The 22,188-nt window shown below is 43.2% G+C and overlaps 1 protein-coding gene across 1 annotated transcript; it reads left to right on the top strand.

Annotated features, from left to right (window-relative positions):
• Positions 1-8,075: 8,075 nt before the first annotated feature.
• lrp3 (low density lipoprotein receptor-related protein 3) lies at positions 8,076-21,910 on the top strand. The gene is given in 8 exon segments (XM_034132719.1): positions 8,076-8,300; positions 14,628-14,763; positions 14,844-15,049; positions 16,537-17,153; positions 17,662-18,134; positions 18,710-18,842; positions 19,293-19,358; positions 19,360-21,910. Coding segments are annotated over 8 exon segments (2,472 nt in total). The 5' UTR covers positions 8,076-8,239; the 3' UTR covers positions 20,140-21,910.
• The last annotated feature ends 278 nt before the right edge of the window (positions 21,911-22,188 follow it).

The raw sequence follows: 22,188 nt of genomic DNA, 5'->3' as shown, positions 1-22,188 counted from the left end.
TATTCACCCATTGAGAATATCCAAGCATTCAAAGTGAAATTCAAGTGAACAAATATCGAGTTGAATTACTGTTGTATGTGTTTTATCTGAACGGAACTCATTTCCGGTAAAAACTGGTTGAGGTGGTATGAAGATTTTCCCTGGGTGGAATACAGCGCAAGTAGGCACGCGCTTTTCTGTCAAATGTGCAGACATGTCCCCAGCCCAGGAGCTGAAGGTGCATTCACGAGGGATGGATATGTAGACTGGAAGCACCTGCGTAACTCGTTGGAGAGACATAAAAAAAGCGAGGACCACTGCAAGTCCATGAGCAGGTTTGAATGCTACAACCTATTGTTGCTGTTACCTAGTGCAATAAAAGAGTTACCTAACGATTGTAAATAACCCAATTTGTGTTCTGTGAAACTGAAACGGATATTACATTGTTTTTGTTACTTTCGTTGCAGTTGTATGCAGTGGCGACTGGTCATTAGGGGCACAGCCCCACCTACTGTCAGCAGAAAGTATTACAAATAATGATTACAAAAATGCAAAAAAAAAAAAAAAAAAAAATATAAAATATATTTTAAGATCATGTTTAATCATCTGATTCGTCTGTACATTGCTGTTTTAGTCTGTGTTCTTCTAATTAGTGTGTCTACAGTCACAGTGTGTGCCTATTGAGCTGTTTAGAGCCATGTGGGACAAAACCTGATTATGCCCCTTCCTCTCGCTGTGAAGTGAACGGTGACTGTAAAAACTACACTGCGCATGCTCAGAGTATTTTGTAATGTAATGTGTGTGGCAAAAAAATAATGACCAGAGGGGCACGGAGCTACCATCCCCACCATACGTCATCTCAAATCATTCAGAGCTGATTGGCTGTAAGTACGTGTGCCGCGAAAAGTGTGGTGCTTGAAGAGGAGAGGAGAGCGCTGCAGTGGCGCGTCCTAAAACCAGGAAGTAAGCACAAAAAAACAATGAGATTTCTCCAGAGGATTTTAGAAAATAGCTCGAAATAAGATCTGTGGGAAACGTACCTGTTAGATAAATGCACGTTTTGATTAGCCGGATAACATCCACATGTCTACCCTACTTTTATAATTTTTTTATCATAAATCTATGGATTAGATTTATTTTTTACTTTTGAAACTACAAGAAGATAAGGAGGACTTTTACAAAAAAGTAATAGAAATGTTTGTCCAGAAGGATAGGCAAATGGACTTCATCTTCAAGTCAAGGTAAGACCGCCATTTTATTGAAAATGGGATCTTACGAAGAGAGAACAATTCAATATTTAAATGATAAAATTACATTTTTTGGGTATCCTTTTGTTGAACTGTCTGTTTAAAATTAATCGAAGCATCAGACAAAAAAAGCTTTTGAAAATAATATTATATTTTGGTTTAGGTCAAAATATAATATTTGTAAACCTGAAGAGTCAGTGCCAGTGCCTCACCAGCCATGAACCTCACTGCACGTCACTGCAGAAGCTTATATATAGACATCTAAGTTTTTTGTGCCCCACCACTTTTGTACATATAAAAACGCCACTGGTTGTATGGTTAAGTTGGGATTTTATATGTGGGGGGGCTCTGTGTGGAGGTGCGAGAGGGGGGCGGAGGTTGAGGATCTCATTATTTGACCTTAAGGGATATACACTGTGGCCCTAAAGCAACTACTCCATTATCTGTATCAAATGCACACATTGATGCCACCAAATGTCACAATAAAAATAGAAAGTACTACAAATAAACTGGAATTCATTTACATCTTAAATTATTAATATATTGTAGTGCCGAGAGAAGGGAGTCGGAGGCGGTGCATCGGAGGTGCAAATCTCTCTTTATTGGGGAGCAGAAATCGACGTGCTGTCGGGTTGCAGGAAAGAGGAGAAGAGAAAGTGAAAGGGACACACACTGTAGGTACCCCGGAGGTACCGTCAACATATATGTCCGGGCGGAAACAATACCCCCAACCTGTAGTTCCCGGATTGAATTATGTAACCCCAGTGTATGAATCAGTGATCACTACACAAGCCCCCCCAGAATTCAACCATGGACACAATCCTCGGAAGCACCACAGAGGCCGAGGAGGGCGGGCCATGGAACGGGCCGTCGGAAGGGGGCCGCAGGAGAGGGTAGGGGCCCCAACGAAGGCGAGGGCATCCCCACCGGAGGGCGGGTGGCGGGCCGGAACGGGCCGTCGTCAGGGGGCCGCAGAAAGCAGGGTCGCTGTGTCGAGACCAGGGGACGGGCGTGAAAAACCCGGTGGTCCCCAGCAGGGAGGAGCGCTGCCCGGCCGCAGGCGAAGGCACAGCGGCGGCGGGCACGAAGTCCTCGGGAGGAAGGAGCCGTGTCCCCGGGAGGAAGGAGCCGTGGACAGGGGAGAAGCCAGACGGGGCGCCGTCGAGGCGAACCGTGAGCCGCGGTTAGAGGTGAGGCCAGGCAGGGTCCCGAAGCGCGCCACCCACAGGCCGATGAAGGCATGGGCGACGTCCGGAACCGCCGAGGCGAGGGAAGAGGCGAGACGGGGTCCAGAAGCGCGTCACCCACGGGCCGAAGCAGGCGCGTGTGACGTCCGAAACCGCCGTCGAGGTGGTGACAAAGCGAGAGGGTCCACACGAGGCCAACCAGACATGGCCGAACCTCCTCTCAGGCACCAGAAAAAAACTCAAAAAGGTCATCCTGTCCACGATCAAAAACAGGTGGGCGAAATCGTGAGAGGATCCACACGAGGCCGACCAGACGTGATCGAACCTCCTCTCCGGCACCACAAAAAACAAAACAAAAATAAAAAAAACAGTCGGATGTCAATAGCCGCTGGCAGCTGCTAGTCATCGTCAGCCGTTGCTAGTAGTCGTCGCTAGCTGTTGGTAGCAGCTAGCCGTTAGCTGTCGTGGCTAGCTGTCGTGGCTAGCTGTCGTTAGCAGTTGAGGCTAGCCGCTCTCGACGGCCGGTAGTCGCTGTCGTCGTCGTCGGCCCCGGAGCCTCTGCTAGGCGGCGTGCCCCCACCAGGGAAGGCGCTGCAGCGTGCAGTGGCAAGCACCTCAGGGGTAAATCGCCGGGCGGCCAGGAGGAACCGGCCAGCATCGTCGGCCAAAGCGCGGTGCTCAACACTAGCCGAGTGAGCTAGCGCAGCCCGGACACGCAGCCGCATGTCCCGAAGAACCAGCTCCACGAGGCAGAAGTCGGGTCCCTCCATACCTAGCAGGTCGCGCACTGTCCCCTCGTAGCAGGAAGGCTTGCTGCCCTCCAGCGCCGAGACGAAGCGGGAATGGGGAGCGACGTTCCCAGCCATTCCGTGGGGCGCACCGAGCCTCAGTCCGTGCGCACGAGGCAGCAACGGACGTCTCCAAGAATCTCCGGCATTCCGAGAAAAGCTGCGCTTTTTGCCGCGTTCGATTCAGCCTCGGATCCTTCGCTATTATCACGTCGGGGTCACCAATGTAGTGCCGAGAGAAGGGAGTCGGAGGCGGTGCATCGGAGGTGCAAATCTCTCTTTATTGGGGAGCAGAAATCGACGTGCTGTCGGGTTGCAGGAAAGAAGAGAAAGTGAAAGGGACACACACTGTAGGTACCCCGGAGGTACCGTCAACATATATGTCCGGGCGGAAACAATACCCCCAACCTGTAGTTCCCGGATTGAATTATGTAACCCCAGTGTATGAATCAGTGATCACTACAATATACACAAAAAAAGGTTTACAAATATCCAACCTTCAAATTGCTTTTTTAAATCAACACTGCTTTGCACACTTGCTAAAGAACATTTGTGTGGAAATCTCAATTCATTTGTAGGGCTGCGTGAGTATGGCCAAAAGTATGGGAGTAAATCTCACTGTAAACTATTTAATCATCACCAAGTTCTGTGTTATTATGACAGATCATAACTCATTTACAACACATTTAGCATGGTGTACAGGGCCGGTTTTTGGCATAGGAGACATAGGCGGTCGCCTCGGGCGCCAGATCTGGGCGCTGCGCTGGCAGCTCTGGGAGGGAAAAAAACATTTTTGACTGTTTGCGCTTTTCCTAATTTTCGGCCTTGATGTAACAACATTCATAATTAAGTAAAGGTAACACCCTTTTCACCCCGGTTACACTTTTCATTTGCCCTGTACGACGGGCGCTGTAAGTGATGAAAGTGGGGGGTGTTGGCTTATCAGGCGTCCGCAGCTCACAGCTAAAGTGGGCGTGGGATCTTGAGAGATACAAAAATATGCATAAATAAATGTTAACTAGGTAAAATAAGATATGAATGAACAACAAAAATAAAATATGTTACATTTATTTGTTATTGGCTGTGGTATGTTATTGGTTATGTTCACATATTTGGTTATTAAAATGTAAACCGATCTGGCCAGCTAAAATCTCGCCTAGGGCAGCAAATTGGTTAGAACCGGCACACACCGCTGCACTCTCTGCACGAAGGAGCCGCGGTGCTGCAGCTCCTGATCGGAGCAGAGACACACGTTCACTAAGCGGAGATCTGCTATTTTAAGGTAAAGTCAACACATATCGACCCTAAATAAAGTCTATATTAAGAACGAGAGATGTTTTAACATATGGCTTAAACAAATGACAAATGAGCGAGGGTGATGACGTCAGAGCATCGTCCTATGTGCCGGGGCTGAGCCCCGGACAGCCCAGAATCCTCTATCTATCTATATGGCGCTGCCCAGGCCCAATTTAACCCCTGGTTGTATGTCTTAAATGTAATTTAGGTTAACTTCCTGTGTTATTTAGATGCTTTTATTTTGAAGGCGAGTTTACGCTGTTGACAGGAAGTTGTTGTTGCTATGGAAACAACGTGACGAAGAAAAGGAGCGGAGATTAAACTACATATAAAGACGGAGAAAGTAAAGGATAAAGTTTATGTTTAAGTTTAGCAACCCCTGAAGAGGCACAAAGTTGGTATTAAATATAATGTAAAAATGTGGGTTTTGTGCTAATTCGTTTATATGCTGTTTTGTAGCTTTGCTGTCTGTTTACAGTTCACTTTTGGTAGTATGCTAAAGTGATTCTAATACGGATGGAGCCTAAATGTATTTGTTATTTTTGTGTCTTTATATCTCTTACGTTGATATTGGAGATTTCAATAAATTCATATCGTCAAGTCTTCGACCATTATTCGGAGGGAAATGCTACAACGATGCTTGGCAATGGGCATTATTATATATCATTATTATAGGCCAGGCCTACCTTAAAGTCATGTTTCCCCCTGGAAAAAGCTGGCCCACCCTATTTTATACAGGCCCGCCCTAAAGTAAATTTCTGCCTACGCTACTGTACCACAGAGTAATTCAACACAGCTGAAGAAAACAGTCATATTTGTATCTAATGAAGTCATAACTTAACCTGCAGGCTTACAATCATGGAATTTAGCTATAATAGTTCCAGTTCTTTTAACTTCCGTGTAGGCAACCACGAGTTGTATTTAATAACTAATTCATATCGTAATTGTACATGTCAGTCCGCGTGCATTCATAAACAGCTATATTATCCGGCGTTGAAACCGCCTGTCTAGTAAACAGGAGATCCTGGGTTCGAATCCAAGCATGCCTTTTGGTCGTCATTCGCCCAGCGTTTCCTGTTGGTCGAAATTCACACTGATATAATCTCTCTGTATAGTACAATTACAAAGGCGTTTTACTTCTACTTTAAAGAAACAGACTGCTTGACTACAGTGGAAATGCTGACATTTAACTCAAATGTGATATAGACTTGGTGGTTTTTGTAGTACACCAATTTGACCACATGGGGGTGGCAATAAAACGGCCTGCCCTACTGGACCAAGAATCCGTCACACTACAATGAATGGATTGGGGTGAAGAAAATCATGAAACGAGCGTAGCGTGGATGCCCTCCTCATCCCAACAAGTTCACCCCGTTGATGGTGTAATATACTTCAAAAGGATGTTTACAGTTTCTATATAGCTGTTTGTCACACTAAATCTGCCTCCAAGAAGCGAAGAAGACATATAAACAAAGACAAAATAGGACCACTTTGATGCGGCAAGCTGAACACAAAGTAGGCCACCACTAGAGCGGAAGTTCTATCTTTAGCTCTTCAAAATAAGACAAAAAAAAACCAATGTCATTTATATGTTTAACACATCTCAGACAACCATTTTAATGCTTTTTATATCTATAACGATAAACAAAACAAAAAAACCCTTTCACTTGTTATTGACTTTTCTGTGGATCAGACTCAAAATAAATGCATCCATAAAGGTAAAAACGTTTAAGAAGACTCATATGAAAACACTCATTGATAAACCTTGTTTGAGCTAATATCAAGGACAACATAGTTCATAGGTTAATAATTGACTACTATGTACAAAACATATTATTGCATATAAAACGACACAATGCAACGTACATTATAAATACTGTCTTTTGGTGTATTATTTCCCCAGTAGAACATACAACTGAACACACTTAACCCTTGTGCCCTCCTCGGGCATTTTTGTACATTTTTTCTGACTTTTTTTTTTGATTTGGTAATCATTTCAGCTGTGTTACAGCTTTTGGCATGGATTTTTGCAAGAAGTCTTCTTTTGAGTCACATTTTTTAAATCCAATGTCGTTTACTCTTACATGTTTTGTGTACTCTCGTGATGCATTTTGCACCCTCTGGACACCTTCGTGGCAAAAATGTACACGCCCCAAAAAACTGCTATTAAATCATCATACATCAATATTTATTTTTACTTTTTTTTCCATGAATCACTTAAACAACTTCTAACATGCTCAAAACTACCAAACATTCAATAATTTTCAGGATTTTAACCCTTTAAATGCCTGTTTCATTATTTGAATTATTTAATTTCTCTTAAAAAAAAACACAAAAAATGGATTAGCTACAAAATTGATTTGACTGCATTATTATTGTTTACGAAGTATAAGGCATTTAAAGCAGTGGTTCCCAACCTGGGGCGCGCCCCTTGGGGGGGCGTCAAAGATCGCAGGGGGGGGGCGCCAGGCCTCAGATGATTTGAGGCCAAATATCATATTTAGACTTTTTTTTTTTCTTTTTACATATAATTGTAACGCAATACATGATTTTCACTAAAAGCCTTGTCTCTACATTACAATAAAATATAAAAAATAATTGATTAATTAATTAGAATAAAAATTCAAGTTAGTAGCTATTATAGGCATAACAAGACAGAAATGTATAATTCTTTCTTTAATAGAAATGTTTCTTCTGCCTGTAAAGTGTCCAAACCAGGCTTTTCTGGATAAGCGCATCTTTAAAACATAGTCATTGTCCATGCCGGTTTCAGATTATTTGTCACAGTTGCTCCGATCAGATCGGTCTCCTCCATTTTGTAGATTATTTACGACTTTTGAATCCACATAAACACATGGCAAAATCCGGCTTACTTTGAGCATGTGTTTTAAACAGTTTAATCCCTTTGTGAATTGTTTCCACTTGCGCCGTCCTTTAATTTCTTCTTACAGCGGGAATCCAAATTAATTAATCCTGAGTCCAATAACCATCAAAGTCACTCCAATAGTGCTCCTTAATTACGCTTTCATCCTCTTTTAACAAAATACTTCACATTCATCCAGTTTGTGACAGTAGTTGTAGCATTTTTTAGACTTTTAAACTTTAATTACCGCTATTGCTCCCCCCCCCCCCCTTGTGTGTGGGGGGGGGGGCGCAACTTCCAACAGGAGTCATTTGGGGGGGCTCTTGGGAAAAAAGGTTGGGGACCCCTGACTTAAAGGGTTAAATCCTGAAAATGATTGAATGTTTGGTAGTTTTGAGTACGTTAGAAGTTGTTTAAGTGATTAATGAAAAGAAAGTAGAAAAAAATATTGATGTATGAGGATTTAATAGCATTTTTTTGGGGCGTGTACATTTTGCCACGAAGGTGGCGAAAGGTTGAAAATTCGAGGAGAGCACAAGGGTTAAGCAGTTCCTAAATAATATTTCCGGTTACACGTTTCGAACAAGTATATCTTTAAATAACTGTTTACTCTTTCTCATGAACGCAATCATTTGATTAACAAAACGTAGGTTTTATTTTGAAGACGTTGACCGGAAATCGCTTCCTTTGCCACAGCTGCCTTGACTCTGGTGTCTTGGCTACCGCTGCAAAGGACACAATGCTTTTCCGTAATGAGGAGGACCTTTCGGTGTGTCTGAGCTGAAAACAGATGCGGCAGCCTCGCTGGAGGACACAGATGTCGAGCAAAACGCGGAAATTGTGTCCGAGATAAGCACACCAGTCCCCGCCGGGCGGACCATGGGACCGCCGGGGCTGCTGCTCGGACTGCTGTGGCTCCGCTCCGCTCTGCTCTGTGCAGGTGAGCCACAACAATGCATCCACACTGCTGTAATGCCTTCTGCACACACATCTTTTCAATTGTGCTGTCAATCATACTGAAACTATATGTTGTTTGCAAGAAATGCAAATTACCAAGAGTATCTAGCTACATTTTTTATTTGTTAGGGGTTGTTTAGCTTTTTTATCTTCATTGGAGGTCCTGATAAAGCTTCCAACGTTACTGACAATCACAGCCGAACACTTCTACAAAGCTGATGTTCACACCCGGAGAGTAGTGCATGTAATGATGGCTTGCTGCTCTTTCCTCCTGTGTCACAATGTTAAAGTGAGATACTCTTGATGAAGACAATGTGTTTTCATTGTTGTGATGGCATGGAGTGAGAAGATGTTCCAGAAACCTGCGGGACTATCGATCTGTGGTGGGTAAATGATCAGGGTTAGCGTGGAAACATGGATGCTCTTTCACAAATGTGATGCTGCTATCAGCATTACATCACTGCTGCTTCTCTGCAGAACTACCCCCCCCCCCCCCCACCTTCTCTGTTATCATATCCTGCACTTTATTGGCATCAAAATAAAGGAGACGGCTGCCAAACAGGGTTCTCCTATTTTAAAGGTCTGTGTGGAGACATTTAAAATAAGCAGTCACACACCATCCCATCCATAACATGTCTGCGTACTGATCATTTCACATGTGCACACAAACTAATTCTCTCTCTCTCTCTCTCTCTCTCTCTCTCTCTCTCTCTCTCTCTCTCTCTCTCTCTCTCTCTCTCTCGCTCTCTCTCTCTCCCTCTCTCACACTTCCCCCCCTCACACACACACCATCCCTAGTGTTACAGTTTAATGGTGTAAAGAATGGGACTGCATTTTGTCACCAAAAAAAAAGGCCCCACAATGTGAGTGTGTAAACAAATCCATGTCTCCACAACATGAGTAAAACAAACATGTACACACTCAAACACACCCAGGGTTTACCAGTGTTTTGCTAGGCGACTGGGCCTAAACATTGTTCATTTTTTGATTTATTTTTGTATCCAACGTGTGTAATACAAGTAACAAACTCCGTTGGTGCGTAGACTGTGTTTGTTAAGCTAGCCAGTGTGGTTGAGAAAGAAAAAACGAGTGTGTGTGTGACTGTAAATGAGAAGTCAGCATAAATGTTATAGCTGTGAATGTAACACTATATATATATATATATATACTAGCAGTGCAGTGTGTTTACAGTTTATGTTACTTGTCAGCTAATAAATCCTACAACTCCTCAAGACCCAAGCCAAGTTCCCTGTGGTTGTGCTTGTAGCCAGAAGCTTAAATTGAGGGGGCTTTTATTGTGAAAGGTAAGAGAAGAAAGAGCTAAATTGAATCTGCCACAGCTGCCATTTAATCTGTTGTCCTGTTTGACACTAATGAGCCTCCGTATTATGTTATCAGCTTTGTTGTATAGACGAGAGAGAGAGTTTACATATCTGCAAATCCACAAAAAGCAACTCACAAGCCAACAAACAGACCCAACCTTAGACTAGCAATATTTGAAAGCGCTTCAAAAGAAAAAACATGCTCCTCCTCATCCACTCGTCATCAGCACCCACCAAGTCATCACCCTTACATTTAATAATTCATGTTGTGGGGCCCTGCATTATGTCCACAAAAGGCAGCCACAATGTGACTGTGTAAACATACATTCTGACCAACATCACCCAGTTCTTGAGCTTTATAGCCAAGAAAGGAAAATCGTATATATTATGTTAATGAAGACAGCATCATGTGTATTTCCGTTTTTCTTTTGATGATGCAGTAAATGCATACAATTTGATAATCAAATGTCACATATAATAATTTATCACTTTTTCTGCTTGATAACTTTTACTTATATTATAGGTACATTTTGCCGTTTTGTCAAATTGATCTTAATTACATTAAAAAAATAATCTGGACCAATTGTCTATTAAAACATTATTTTGCTATTTTGTTTAAAGTGGACCTATCATGCTATATTTTAATAATATAGTGTAGGACCATACCTATATAAGGCATATTTATACTTTTTTTTTTTCAAAATACCAAACAGATCATGCATTTTAGCCATGCCTCATTTTGCTCAATTTGACAATTTCTAGCTCTGGGCAGATTCAGTGAGAACAGCACCATCTACTGGCCTGGCATATGTACTACAGCGTCTCCAGCGCTTTCGAACGGCAATGGCCGTGGCTGTCTCCTCCTGATTGGTGGAGTTGGCCCAATAGCCGTAGCGCCACCGTCCTGACGTCAGGACAGTGTTCACATCTGGATCAGTTTTTATCAGATCCGTTGCAGCCCCTTTTTTAGAGATTTGGGTATGGAGGAAAATAGAGAGGGTTGTGTTTTCTGACACTTGGTGAGTTCCCTGGAACACCGGGGACACATATTCATGTATAAAAGACGTACAAAAGTGCATTTTGCATGATAGGTCCCCTTTAACTTGGTGGCAGCTTAACTTATTGCATTTGACTATATAGAAGGATACACACGGCTACTTTGGGTAGAGAAACTGTCATTTTTATCTCTGCAGTGATTGTTGGTGTGATCTGATTTTAAAAACGTTTACAGATAATCAGCAAAGTAAAAATGATTTGAATTTATACCTACGTAAAGTAGCTCAACCAATACAAACCCCATTTTGTCTCTGATGTTACATATATAAAATGTAATATAAAACCAAAAGGCAGTGAACTCCAGAGAAGGCTGCATTAGTCCTCACAAAGTAAAGTCAATACATTTGTTGAAAATAATAGAAACAAGTAAAATCTCATATCAAAAACCTGTCACACTATACAACAACAGCTCTACTCCACAGACTCCCAGGGCTAGTCCAGTTTCATGTGTGTGTATTTGTGTGTGTGCTGAGGTATCCATGCAGTAGTCGATATCCATCACTGAGCTCTAAAGGATGCCCCCCCCCCCCTGCCAATGTTTCACTCTGCTGACTTCACTGATTCATCAAGAAAGCCTGAAACAAACACACACACGCTCAGCAGAACTGGGCTGCTGTGTGGCGATGTTGGATATCCATTGTTAAGCAGTTCAGCTGATTTTCTGTCTCTGTGGTTCTGGGTAATTAAGACGCTCGTTAGAGAGCTTCTTCTTGCCTGTGTCATACCTGCTGTGTCACAAATGATAAGTAACGAGGTGATGTTTAAATTCTTGTTCTCAGCGTGAGAAAGAGAATGAAATCCTTCCCACTGATGTTACATTAACATCACAATTTAAGTTATTGTTACATCTGGTATCTAGCCTTCCTGTGTTATAACTGCTTGGAGACAATGTAGGGAAGCCCTTAGAGGCCTTACAAAAAAATAAACGTATAGTGATCCATTTTATAAGTCTAATCTGAGTGGTTTTCTCTTCTATTCTACAATTTATTTATGTCTTTTGTTTGGCTAAAAAATTGTTTATACAGACAGTAATATGACATGACTTGCTTAAACAGAATATCTGTACTTTGTGTTTAGAGTAAAGGTGGACATTTGAATTCACTAAATGACTACCATTTACCAACCAAATTGTGATAATATATGCAAGTGGCTAGTGCTTGACTCGCCAACCAAATAATAACAACAGTCTATTGAGTGGCTGGTAAAGTTTGAACATTCACTAGCTATTTGCCAGGTTCTTTTAGTCGTATCAACAACATGTGGTAATATTTTAATTCAGCTTTTTATGGCCAGAATGAGTATGACAACAACAACAACAACAACAACAACCGTTCAAACCTTGTAAAACTCCCCCTATACCTTTTCATAGATGAGAAAATAAACAAATAAGGATCAAATAATGACAGATTATCCTGGAAAACCCTTTTGCCTGTTTTTAAGTGTTAAACACAGGGCTTCCATACACACCTGATGCCTTTAATTATTACCAAACAACAGGAGCCATGGCCTGCACTTCAAACAGGTCTGTGTCTTATTCCTGGTGCCCCTCTTGGCCACCGCTCTCTGTTCCCTGAAGAAATGGTGCGATGGCAGCAGGCGATGCTGTTGCCGTGGTGTTCGCCCCCAATGTGATCAGCACAGAGCTCCCCTGAAAGGCACTAGGGTCGTTTGTCTTGTCAAGGCATTGACTTAAGGTTGTTTGCACTGATTAGAGACAAAACATGACAATCACATAAAACATAATGCACTTTTAATAATGCAGCAGCGATTTTGTATTGTCCTTTTAAGCGCTGACGTTTCTGGTACTAGTATGCTAAGGTCATGACGAATTTTAAGGAGTTTGAATGAAGGAACGTGTGTGTGTGAGTGTGTGTGAGAGTATTCTGGCAGTAGCAGTATGGATCCTGCTGAGCATGCATAATTCTCAGTTCATCATGAATAAAGGAACAGACCATATCTCTCTCTCCTGAAAGTAGTTTCCCTCTTAAGAATTTGAGATGATAAGGATGCCTCATGGTTACATATGTACTATACGTGAAAAAGAGAAAGGTCATTGGAATTACAGAACAGTCTGGTGATAGTTTTTGTATTATTGACAAATCCATTTTAAAGTAAACAAATAATTGATCCTAGTAAAAATAAATATACATGTAGCTACGCTAAAGCCCTGTTATAGCCTACTTGTCTTTTTCTATGCCATAGAGCTCTATTGTTGTCCAAAAGCTATTTTGGACAACAATGGATTTCCGCATACACCATTGTGCTGCCAGAAATACTTACTACTGTAACAGCTAAATGTGTATTAGTATGCATCTGATAACAGTCCCCAATGAACACGACATTTACTGTTGTTAAAATAAACATTTATGCATCTACTTAATATATGGATTTCTGAACTTGCCTACCATGCACAGGGGCCCAAAGTCTTGGGCTGAAGTCGAATAGTCCATTTAGCTTAGGAACCTTCCTAACGGAGTGAAATGACCCAGAAGTCCCTCAGTGGCAGCCATGATAAGTGCCGTTCGAATTCTCTAGATGAAAGGAAAGGAGGTTTCAAACTTCCTTTATAACCTCCTTTAGCTTAGGAACCACCGGACCTCCCTAACCGAAAGGAGAGGAGAAAATGCTGCCCCACAATGCCTTGCAGCCGCAGCATTTGCCGTCACACAACAGTCGGCCGTTCACGGAAACAACCGATTATGACCGAGAAATGATATCATGAAAGTTACGGTGCTTATTAAGCTTTTTAAAACGTATGTGGTAACTTGCCAAAGTGCTTTGTTTTGAACGTTCATCAGTATTATAATCAAAAAGAGAAATATGAACGTTAGTTTTTACTGAAATGATCAAATAAAGTCAACATTTCAGAGTCTTTACTGAGCTGTGTGGGGTTTGTTCAACTTTTAAAAGATGTTTGAATGGTGATATACACAGTGATAGATGTTAAGGACTAACGTTTATAATAAATACATTTGTATTGATTTTAAGATCTTTTCATACAATCATACGTATTGGGATCATTTGTATTAATGAGGACCGGAGGGAGAGGGTGACGAGCATAAGTTTCACTTTCCTTTTTTATTTCAATTCCAACTTTGGTCATGAAGAATATGTTTCTCTGTTGTCCCCGTTCATAAAGCATAAAACAACAGCATCAGAGCACGGTGCAGAGTCTCTAGATGAGTTTACAGTAGTCCCTCGTTCTTATTAAACATCCATGTTGTAGTCCGCTGTATAGAAAACTGTAGTTTCCATAGTTTCCCCACAGCAGCAGACACACATTTATGACCTCCGCTGGCGCATCATAAACACGTCGGATAGTGAAAGTGCAGTCGGATTCTCTAAAGTACCGCAGTCTCTTCTCCTAAATCCTTTTGAATTCTCCTATCCACTATCCCTTAACCCTGTGACGTTTCACTCAGAGGTCAAGGAATAGACGATAGGGTTAGAACTTAGGAGCTGTTTTTTGGACTATTCGACTGCAACCTCGGTCATGGTCCAAACAGGAAGTCACACAAAATAACTACAAAGACCAAAGACCCAAACAACTATAAAGTGACACAAAACAGCTACAAAGTGAGATCAAACGATTTAAAAGTGACACAAAACAACTACAAAGTGACATGAAATAACCAATTATATGCAAAATGACTATAAATTGGCAATAAAAAAACACAGACCAAAATCATAGAAAGATGTGAAACGACAAAAAAAGAAACAAAATGACAACAAGGGTCTAAATAACATTAATATCTGTTTTGCTACAGTAGGAGAGGGGGTGGGGTCTTTTGTATAACTGTGCACAGGGGCCCATTGTCAAACCACCCCTGAGAATTTCAGCATAATGACTGTAAGGAAAGATAAAGAAAATGGGTTAACACAAATCACTGCAGAGACCAACCTTCCTAATGTGTGTGTGTTTCACCCAGCAGGCTGCAGTGAGCGAGTGGAGGTCCACTCAGAGCGGAGGGGTGTGATCTACAGCCCGTCCTGGCCTTTAAACTACCCTGCTGGAGTCAACTGCAGCTGGCATATCCAGGGAGGTCAGGGCGAGGTCATCACCATCAGGTACAATCCCTCACTCACACAGTGTACACATGACATCCGTCATAGAGTAACCTACTAAAATCATCCATCTTCTGCTCAAGTTTCCGGAACTTTGACGTGGCCGAAGCGGGAAGATGTTTGGGAGACTGGCTCCTGCTGACTCCTACGAGGACCGGGGACTCCAGGCTGTGTGGCTCCATGCTGCCTCCACCCTTCATCTCCACCAGGGGGCGCGTCTGGCTCTATTTCCACTCTCAGGCCAACAGCTCAGGGCAGTCCCAGGGGTTTCGTCTCTCCTACATCAGAGGTAGGCTGGACAGACATGGATCTTTTATCCAATGCTTAACCTGACTGAATCAAAACGTCTAGTTATAGAATGTGTAAGGCATAAATCATTTCTAACATAATTAAGGAAATTGTCGGTTAAGAGTAAGGAAAATTACCAGAGTTTGAGTGTGATGGCTTGTAAAGCCATATTTCCAAATCTGAATGTGTCTGCATGTCTCATTATAGCAGTATTTTAACTTAATAAAACGTTTTGAGATTACCCAATGAGAGTCGAAGAAATCTCACATCAGCCACATAACACTTTGTAATGTAGGACGTTTTTAGTGAGCTTTGGGAGCGCAGTAATTCTATTAGCCCAGGGCTCAACATTAACAACTGCCCGATGGCCTGAGGCAATCTAATATTTAGCTCGGGCAATGAAGCCTCACCTGCTGGTTGCCCGATCGGGCAATCTATTATGGCAATTGTGGAGACGTGTCAGTGCCTGACAGCGGTCAAATCGGTTGGAAAACGATGAAAAAGTTGCCAAAAGTCGGTCAACCCGTCTTTCTTCATGGACGTCGTCGTCGCCATTTTGTGTGCTTCGCGGATGCGCTCGGCTCCTCTCGACTGCTGCTCGGTCAGCTTCCGGATGAGGAGTCATTCGTTCGACCAACTTTGCGATGTTCGGGCTGGCCCGGTCAATACGATTTCTATACAATGAATACTACCCGGACAATGAATCGAATGCAACCACATTTTCGTGGGAATTTCAATTTGTTACGGATTCTGATGCTGAATACCTAACGATCAAATCATTTAAAGTCAGTGTATTACAATGTTTCTTAGTCCACCAAAGCAAGGTGAACAACCTGGAAAGAAGAAGAGAAAGACTGAGCTGCAGTCCCCCCCCCCAAAAAAGAGAATCAAAAAGTATTTCTTATAGCTATGCAGGGCATGCAAGCGAGCAAACACAAACAAGAACTCATGCAAACAAACAAGTGAAATGAAGAATAAAATTGAAATTGTACAATATAATATTGTGGTGGTTCATCTTATAATTCAGTCTAGAGAATGCACCAGACAGCATCTAAGACCTGCAAAAATCTAAATTTTCTAGGGGGAGGCCCCCCAAACCCTTCGTGCATCATTTCGTCCGCGCGCATTTTTCAGGGCAATCTCTATTGGGCTCAGGGCCATCTGTAAATTAGCTTAGATGCTAATCTCCCAAAATCCTTAATGTTATGCACTGTAGCCTATCCCACCCTTACTGTAGAGTAAACACTGCAGGCCGCACGCTATTAAAACTCAGCTGAAACATAAACTGTTGTTATGTTTTATACTTCACTATATTACATTATTAATAATTTATTCTGTCATAGAATTTTAAAGTAGCTAATTACATCTGAGGCCAAAACGCATTCTGTTGTTTCACTGAGCAAAAAGCACTCTGATGTTGGTTTGTGTCGTGTTTTCTCTTGATATTTGGTAGCTGGTGTTGCATTCTGTCAATGTGTGTCTCTGCAGGTCACCTGGGTCAGAGCAGCTGTCAGTCAGATGAGTTCCTGTGTGGGAACGGGAAGTGTCTCCCTCGCTCTTGGAAGTGCAACGGTCAGGATGAATGTGGCGATGCGTCAGATGAACGCAGCTGTTCCCCACTTCCCACGGAGGCGCGGCCTGGCCTCTGCCCCCCCGGCTCCGTCCCGTGCACCGAGGCCCAGTCCACCCGCTGTCTGCCCCCCGCCCTGCGCTGCAATGGGGCCCGGGACTGTCCCGATGGCACAGACGAGCACGGCTGCCCCGACACCACCTGCGGAAAACGTCTGAGGAACTTCTACGGCTCCTTTGCCTCCCCAGACTTTTTCCGGGCCAACAGGAGCTCTGTGGCTGAGCTGAGGTGTTCGTGGTGGCTGGACACCCAGGACCCCAAGCCCATCGTGCTGCAGCTGGACCTGCAGCTGGGCCCCGGGGACTCGCTGCATGTGTACGACGGCCTGCTGCAGCGCGCAGAGCACCTCCTGCAGGTGCTGTCTCATCACAACAACCGGCGCCCGGCGCTGCTAGAGTCCAGCCGGGGACAGATGAGTGTTCTGTACATGGCCCAGCCTCACAGCCCAGGACATGGATTCAACGCCACATACCAGGTACTGCAGACTGGGAACACTTCATCCGGTTTTTCAGAAAATTAGTTTCAAAGTCTTTTCAACACTTCATTGTCTTTTCCAACTTTTTCTTCAAACCTACTGTAAAGGAGAGCTCCAACTATCTTTAAAATTCAAATGGTTTTATCCAATCCACTCCAATCCAACTTTATTTATATAGCACATTTAAAAACCACAGAGTTGACCAAAGTGCTGTTCATCAATAAATATATAAAAAGCAGCAAAAATACATTTAGACAAAACCGATAGGACAAAAAGAAAAATACTTATGGCCACAGACTGAAATGTTTTAATCATATGCTCTAAACAATTGTATTCAATAACGTCCCATTTGGGGTTCCTTTCAGAATTCCTATCTACATTTAAGGTATTTTGTGATTGGTATAGTTGAAAGATAGAGTACCTTTATTTCTGTTTGTCCAGAGACCCATCAATCCAGCGGACACCAACTAGTCCTCTCTCTGATGTATTCCTCCTCTGCCGTCCCTAGGTCAAAGGTTACTGTTTTCCCGGCGAGCGTCCCTGTGGCAGCGATCAGGGCTGCTACTCTGAGCGCCAACGCTGCGACGGCTACTGGCACTGCCCATCGGGCCGCGACGAGGAGGCCTGCCCGACCTGCCCCGACGGAGAGTTCCCCTGCGAGGGAGGAACTGGGGTCTGCTACCCAGCCTCTGAGCGCTGCAACAACCAGAAGAGGTGTCCAGATGGGTCTGACGAGAAGAACTGCTACAACTGCCAACCTGGAAACTTCCACTGCGGGACCAACCTGTGCATCTTTGAGACGTGGCGTTGTGACGGCCAGGAGGACTGCTTGGACGGCAGCGATGAGAGGGACTGTCTGGCAGCCGTGCCCAGGAAGGTGATCACAGCTGCCCTGATCGGGAGCCTCGTCTGCAGCCTCCTGCTGGTCATCGCCCTCGGCTGTGCCCTCAAACTCCACTCGCTCAGGAGCAGAGAGTACAGGTGTGGAAAAAGCACCATTGTGCATGTGATGTTCTTGTTGTTCGTCATCCCTTTGATTTGTTTACTGCTTTATACAACAAGATAAATGTCTGATTAGGTCACCTTATGGTCGCTCACTCTCTGTCTACGCCACTTCCATTATCTTTTCTTCTGTCCTGCTGTTTGTCCTGCACTCCTTTTTCTACCTCTCTCTCTCTCTCTTTCATTATCCTAGTTTTAGTTTATTTGTTTCCTGTTTATGTTTAAAAAATGTTTTTCCCCCTTGTCCAGTCTGTTTCACTCCTGGCATTATTAGCCCAGCAACCACCTGACCTCCTGCACACCTGCACTTCATCCGCCGATTAGTTCAACTTGCTTTTAAATCGTAGTTATCTGTTACATTTTTGTCGGGATCCTTGTATGTTGGTCAGCTGGAAGGTCTGTTTAGTTCTGTTTGTTTTGCCCTCCCTGGATTTCCTAAGTAAAGGTATGTTCCTGTCTTCTGTATTTGGGTCCACCCAGCTCTACTTACAATGACAGTATCTCTGTCTTTGTCCCTGTCCCTGTCTCTGTCTTTGTCTCTGTCTCTCTTACAGAGCTTTTGAGACTCAGATGACTCGCATGGAGGCCGATTTTGTTCAGAGAGAGGCCCCCCCTTCGTATGGTCAGTTAATCGCCCAGGGTCTCATCCCTCCGGTGGAGGATTTCCCCGTGTACAACCCCACCCAGGTAATGCATTCACACACGATAATACATTTCTGGTAATTGTTTTCCTGAAACTTAGGATTCAAGCACAAATTGAAATTGAAAATGCACTTAAACAAAGGTGGATAAAAACACCTAATGGCTGTCAATATACATATATTTCCATTAACTCTTGCCTAATCACGTTATTAACTGAAATGAATAGTTAACATTTTGTTAAAAAAGCTTTTTTTCTCTTGCGTTGAGGGATGCCATTGTGATATCTTAGTGGTTAGTCTCAAGCAAAGGCCAGCAGTCTTTTAGCTTAACTTAGCTTAGCACAGGTACTGGATAACAAAGGAGCAAGATCGGCCTACCAGTTCATCTAAGGATGACAAATGAACAATTATATCCTATTTGCTTGATTGCTTGCTATCTACCTGATATTTGGATAGAAACAGGAATGACGTTTCTCTCCGTCTCCGTCTCCTCCAGGCGTCCGTGTTACAGAACCTGCGTCTGGCGATGCGCAGGCAGATCAGACGTCACTCCCACGCGGCGCTCCACCTCCTCTTCCTCTCGCCGACGTCTCGGGCATCTATGGACTCGCCTGTTCCGCAGTGGGGGGCGAACCAGAGGGAATGCCCCTCTGCTGGACTCCCCTGGACCCACACAGATCACACTGGGGCTCCACAGCTACCAAACTGTGGGTGTGCAGTTGCCCAGGAGCTGGGCTGTGGGACAGGCTCGATGGGAACAGGTCGATGCAGTGGGGTCCCGGCGCTCTGCAACCAGGACCCTGCAGTCCTGCACGTCAGAGAGCCCCGCATCACCTCTGTCCTTGCAGTCTGCAGACAGCCCAGAGGACGTGCTGTCACCAGTCAGCAGGGAGAGCAGCAGGGGTCCACAGTCGGAGCCCCCCACACCTGTCCAGAGGGACTCTCTAACTCATAGCGGGCGCCCCACAGATCCCCAGGAAGCCTCTGTGCCTCCATGCAACATCCTCACATCGAGGAAACTTGTTCTGGAGCTCGCTGTTAACCTGAATGGTGTTTCCTTGAGACGATACTCCCCCTTGGGGCCCTTGTCCCCTATCTCACCCCCTGTGTTTTCTAGCAGATCCCAGACAGCCACAACAACTCACCCTCACCCCCAGGGACCAGAGGTGACGTCACCCTCCGAACCCTCGTCTACTTCTGTGAAAGCAGAGGACAGCCACTTTACTGTGGAAGTGCCAAGCAGGGAAATAAGGAGCAGGGATAAGAGGGGGAGTAGAGAGGGCAAGGGCAGGACCTTTAGTGATGAGGGAGGAGATTCAGGGAGGGAAACAACGCCATGCTGAGGAGTTAGGGAGGTACCCTCCTTCCACTCTCTCGGCTGAGACCTGCTCTCATCAATATCTGCTAAAGTGTCCTTGAGATGAGTTCCTATCAGATCCAGAGGTGAGACCTGTACCTTAGCCCAATTCAGTAAAATATAATTAACTTGTGTCTATTCACTTTAAAAATCTGCATATGCAGTGTTTTAGTAAGATTATAAACCAGCGTTAGTAGTGCTTATGGTCTTTGTTGTGCAGTTTATGTTTTTGTCAAGGAGCTTAAAGGGATAGTTTGGATGTTTTGAAATATGGCTGTTTTGGGTACTTATCGATTTTGAGTGTATAATATTTTGAAGTTGGTGGATGTCTATCTTAAAAGTCCATCCTAAAATAATCTGGGGGTTTCTGAGGTTGTTATCCCTGCTATCTTCAAAGCCACCATACTCCATTGACCAAAACGGTATTCTTTACCTTGAAGAACACGCAAGCTGCTATTGCGCTGCTATTGTGCTGTTATCTCGATAGGTCAGATTCACCAAAGTCACACAATAACACACAATGACTAAGTGATCGGGAGAGTGGAAGACCAGCAACTTTATTTCTCTATGAGCAAAATATCAGTTTCTGTCAATGGAGTCTGGTGGTTAGAGTTATTTGTCGAAAAAGGAAAATGTTCTAAATATTGGTTAGACTTAAACTGATATTGAATGTATTAGATGGTTTATTTTTTAGGTGGTTAAATATACCTAATCAACCCCAAAATCCCAACTAATGTCGATTCCCTTTTGGGACATGACCTCATCAGGAGCCTGTTCCAGAAAAATCGAAACTCAATTCTGGCCACCAGTACCAATTGAATATTAGCTACATGTTCTTACAACGCCAAAGCAGCCTTTGTGTCGTTACCCAGAGCCATTTTGCACCGCTATATACTGTGAACCAAAAAAGCCTGTTAAGTGATCACAAATGAATTTTCCTTGCTTCATGGCCCTCCAGTCTGTCTTATTCCCACTTTAATGTAGAGGTAGTGTTATTATTAGAAGTTCACGGTAGGCTTTTGCATATCAGGTGAAAGCTGGTGATATTGTCCGTTTTTCGTATAGTCGATAAATCAAATGAAAGACCAATATGACCACGTCCATTTCTAAATGCTTTATGACTTCACCAGACCTTTGTGGATACTTTAATGTTTTAAAATGCTAAATCGTTTTCTTAAACGTTTTCAGGAAAAATCGCATTTGTTTGAGACTAATTTTGGCTGCAATAGTGTTGCTCATTTATGTGTTTTAGATAAGACTACTATGAAGCTCTTTGACACTGAGGAATAAGCTTTTATACTTGTTAGTACACTTGTTAGTATAATATACATTGAGTATATTGGTCTTTTCACAGGATTGTTGACGATACAAAAAATAAAAAAATAAAGCCAGACCTTTCACTTCCATAGGCAAGGATGAACATTTTTGGAAATATGTTTATTTGCTTTCTATTGGAGAGTTGGATGAGTAGATAGAAACCACTCTCATGCCTGTCCGTAAAACATAAGGCTACATCTAGCAGTCGGTTAGCTTAGCCTAGTTTAGCCTAAATACTGGAAACAGCTAGCCTGGCTCTGTCTGAAGTTAGCGGGTGAGCTTTAACGGCCCTTTGTGACAGTGTCTCACCTTCAGACGGAGCCATGCTGTCTGTTATTTTAAGTTTACAGTATTTATGATAAGCTATGCTAACCGGCTAACTAGGGCTGCTCAATTAATCGTATTTTAATCGCAATTACGATTATGGCTAGCAACGATTACGAAAACAACGTAATCGCAATAAAACGATTATTATTTTAAGTTTTTTATTACTTTATTTTTTTATTGGTTTTTCAGTTGAATTATACTTAAAGTTTTAATCAACTGTTAAAAACATACTGTTAAAAAAAATCATCTCCAATAGATTGATGTTTTCAAAGTAAATGGATAATCGTTTTTAATAATCGTGATATCAATTATTGACCCAAATAATCGAGATTATGATTTTTGCCATAATCGAGCAGCCCTACGGCTAACCCTTGTCTATAAGGATATGCAA

The sequence above is a fragment of the Trematomus bernacchii genome, unplaced genomic scaffold, assembly GCF_902827165.1.
Source record: "Trematomus bernacchii unplaced genomic scaffold, fTreBer1.1, whole genome shotgun sequence".
NCBI classification, from domain to species: Eukaryota; Metazoa; Chordata; class Actinopteri; order Perciformes; family Nototheniidae; genus Trematomus; species Trematomus bernacchii.
Note: the sequence above shows the minus strand (reverse complement) of the source record. Positions and strands in the feature narration are given on the sequence as shown.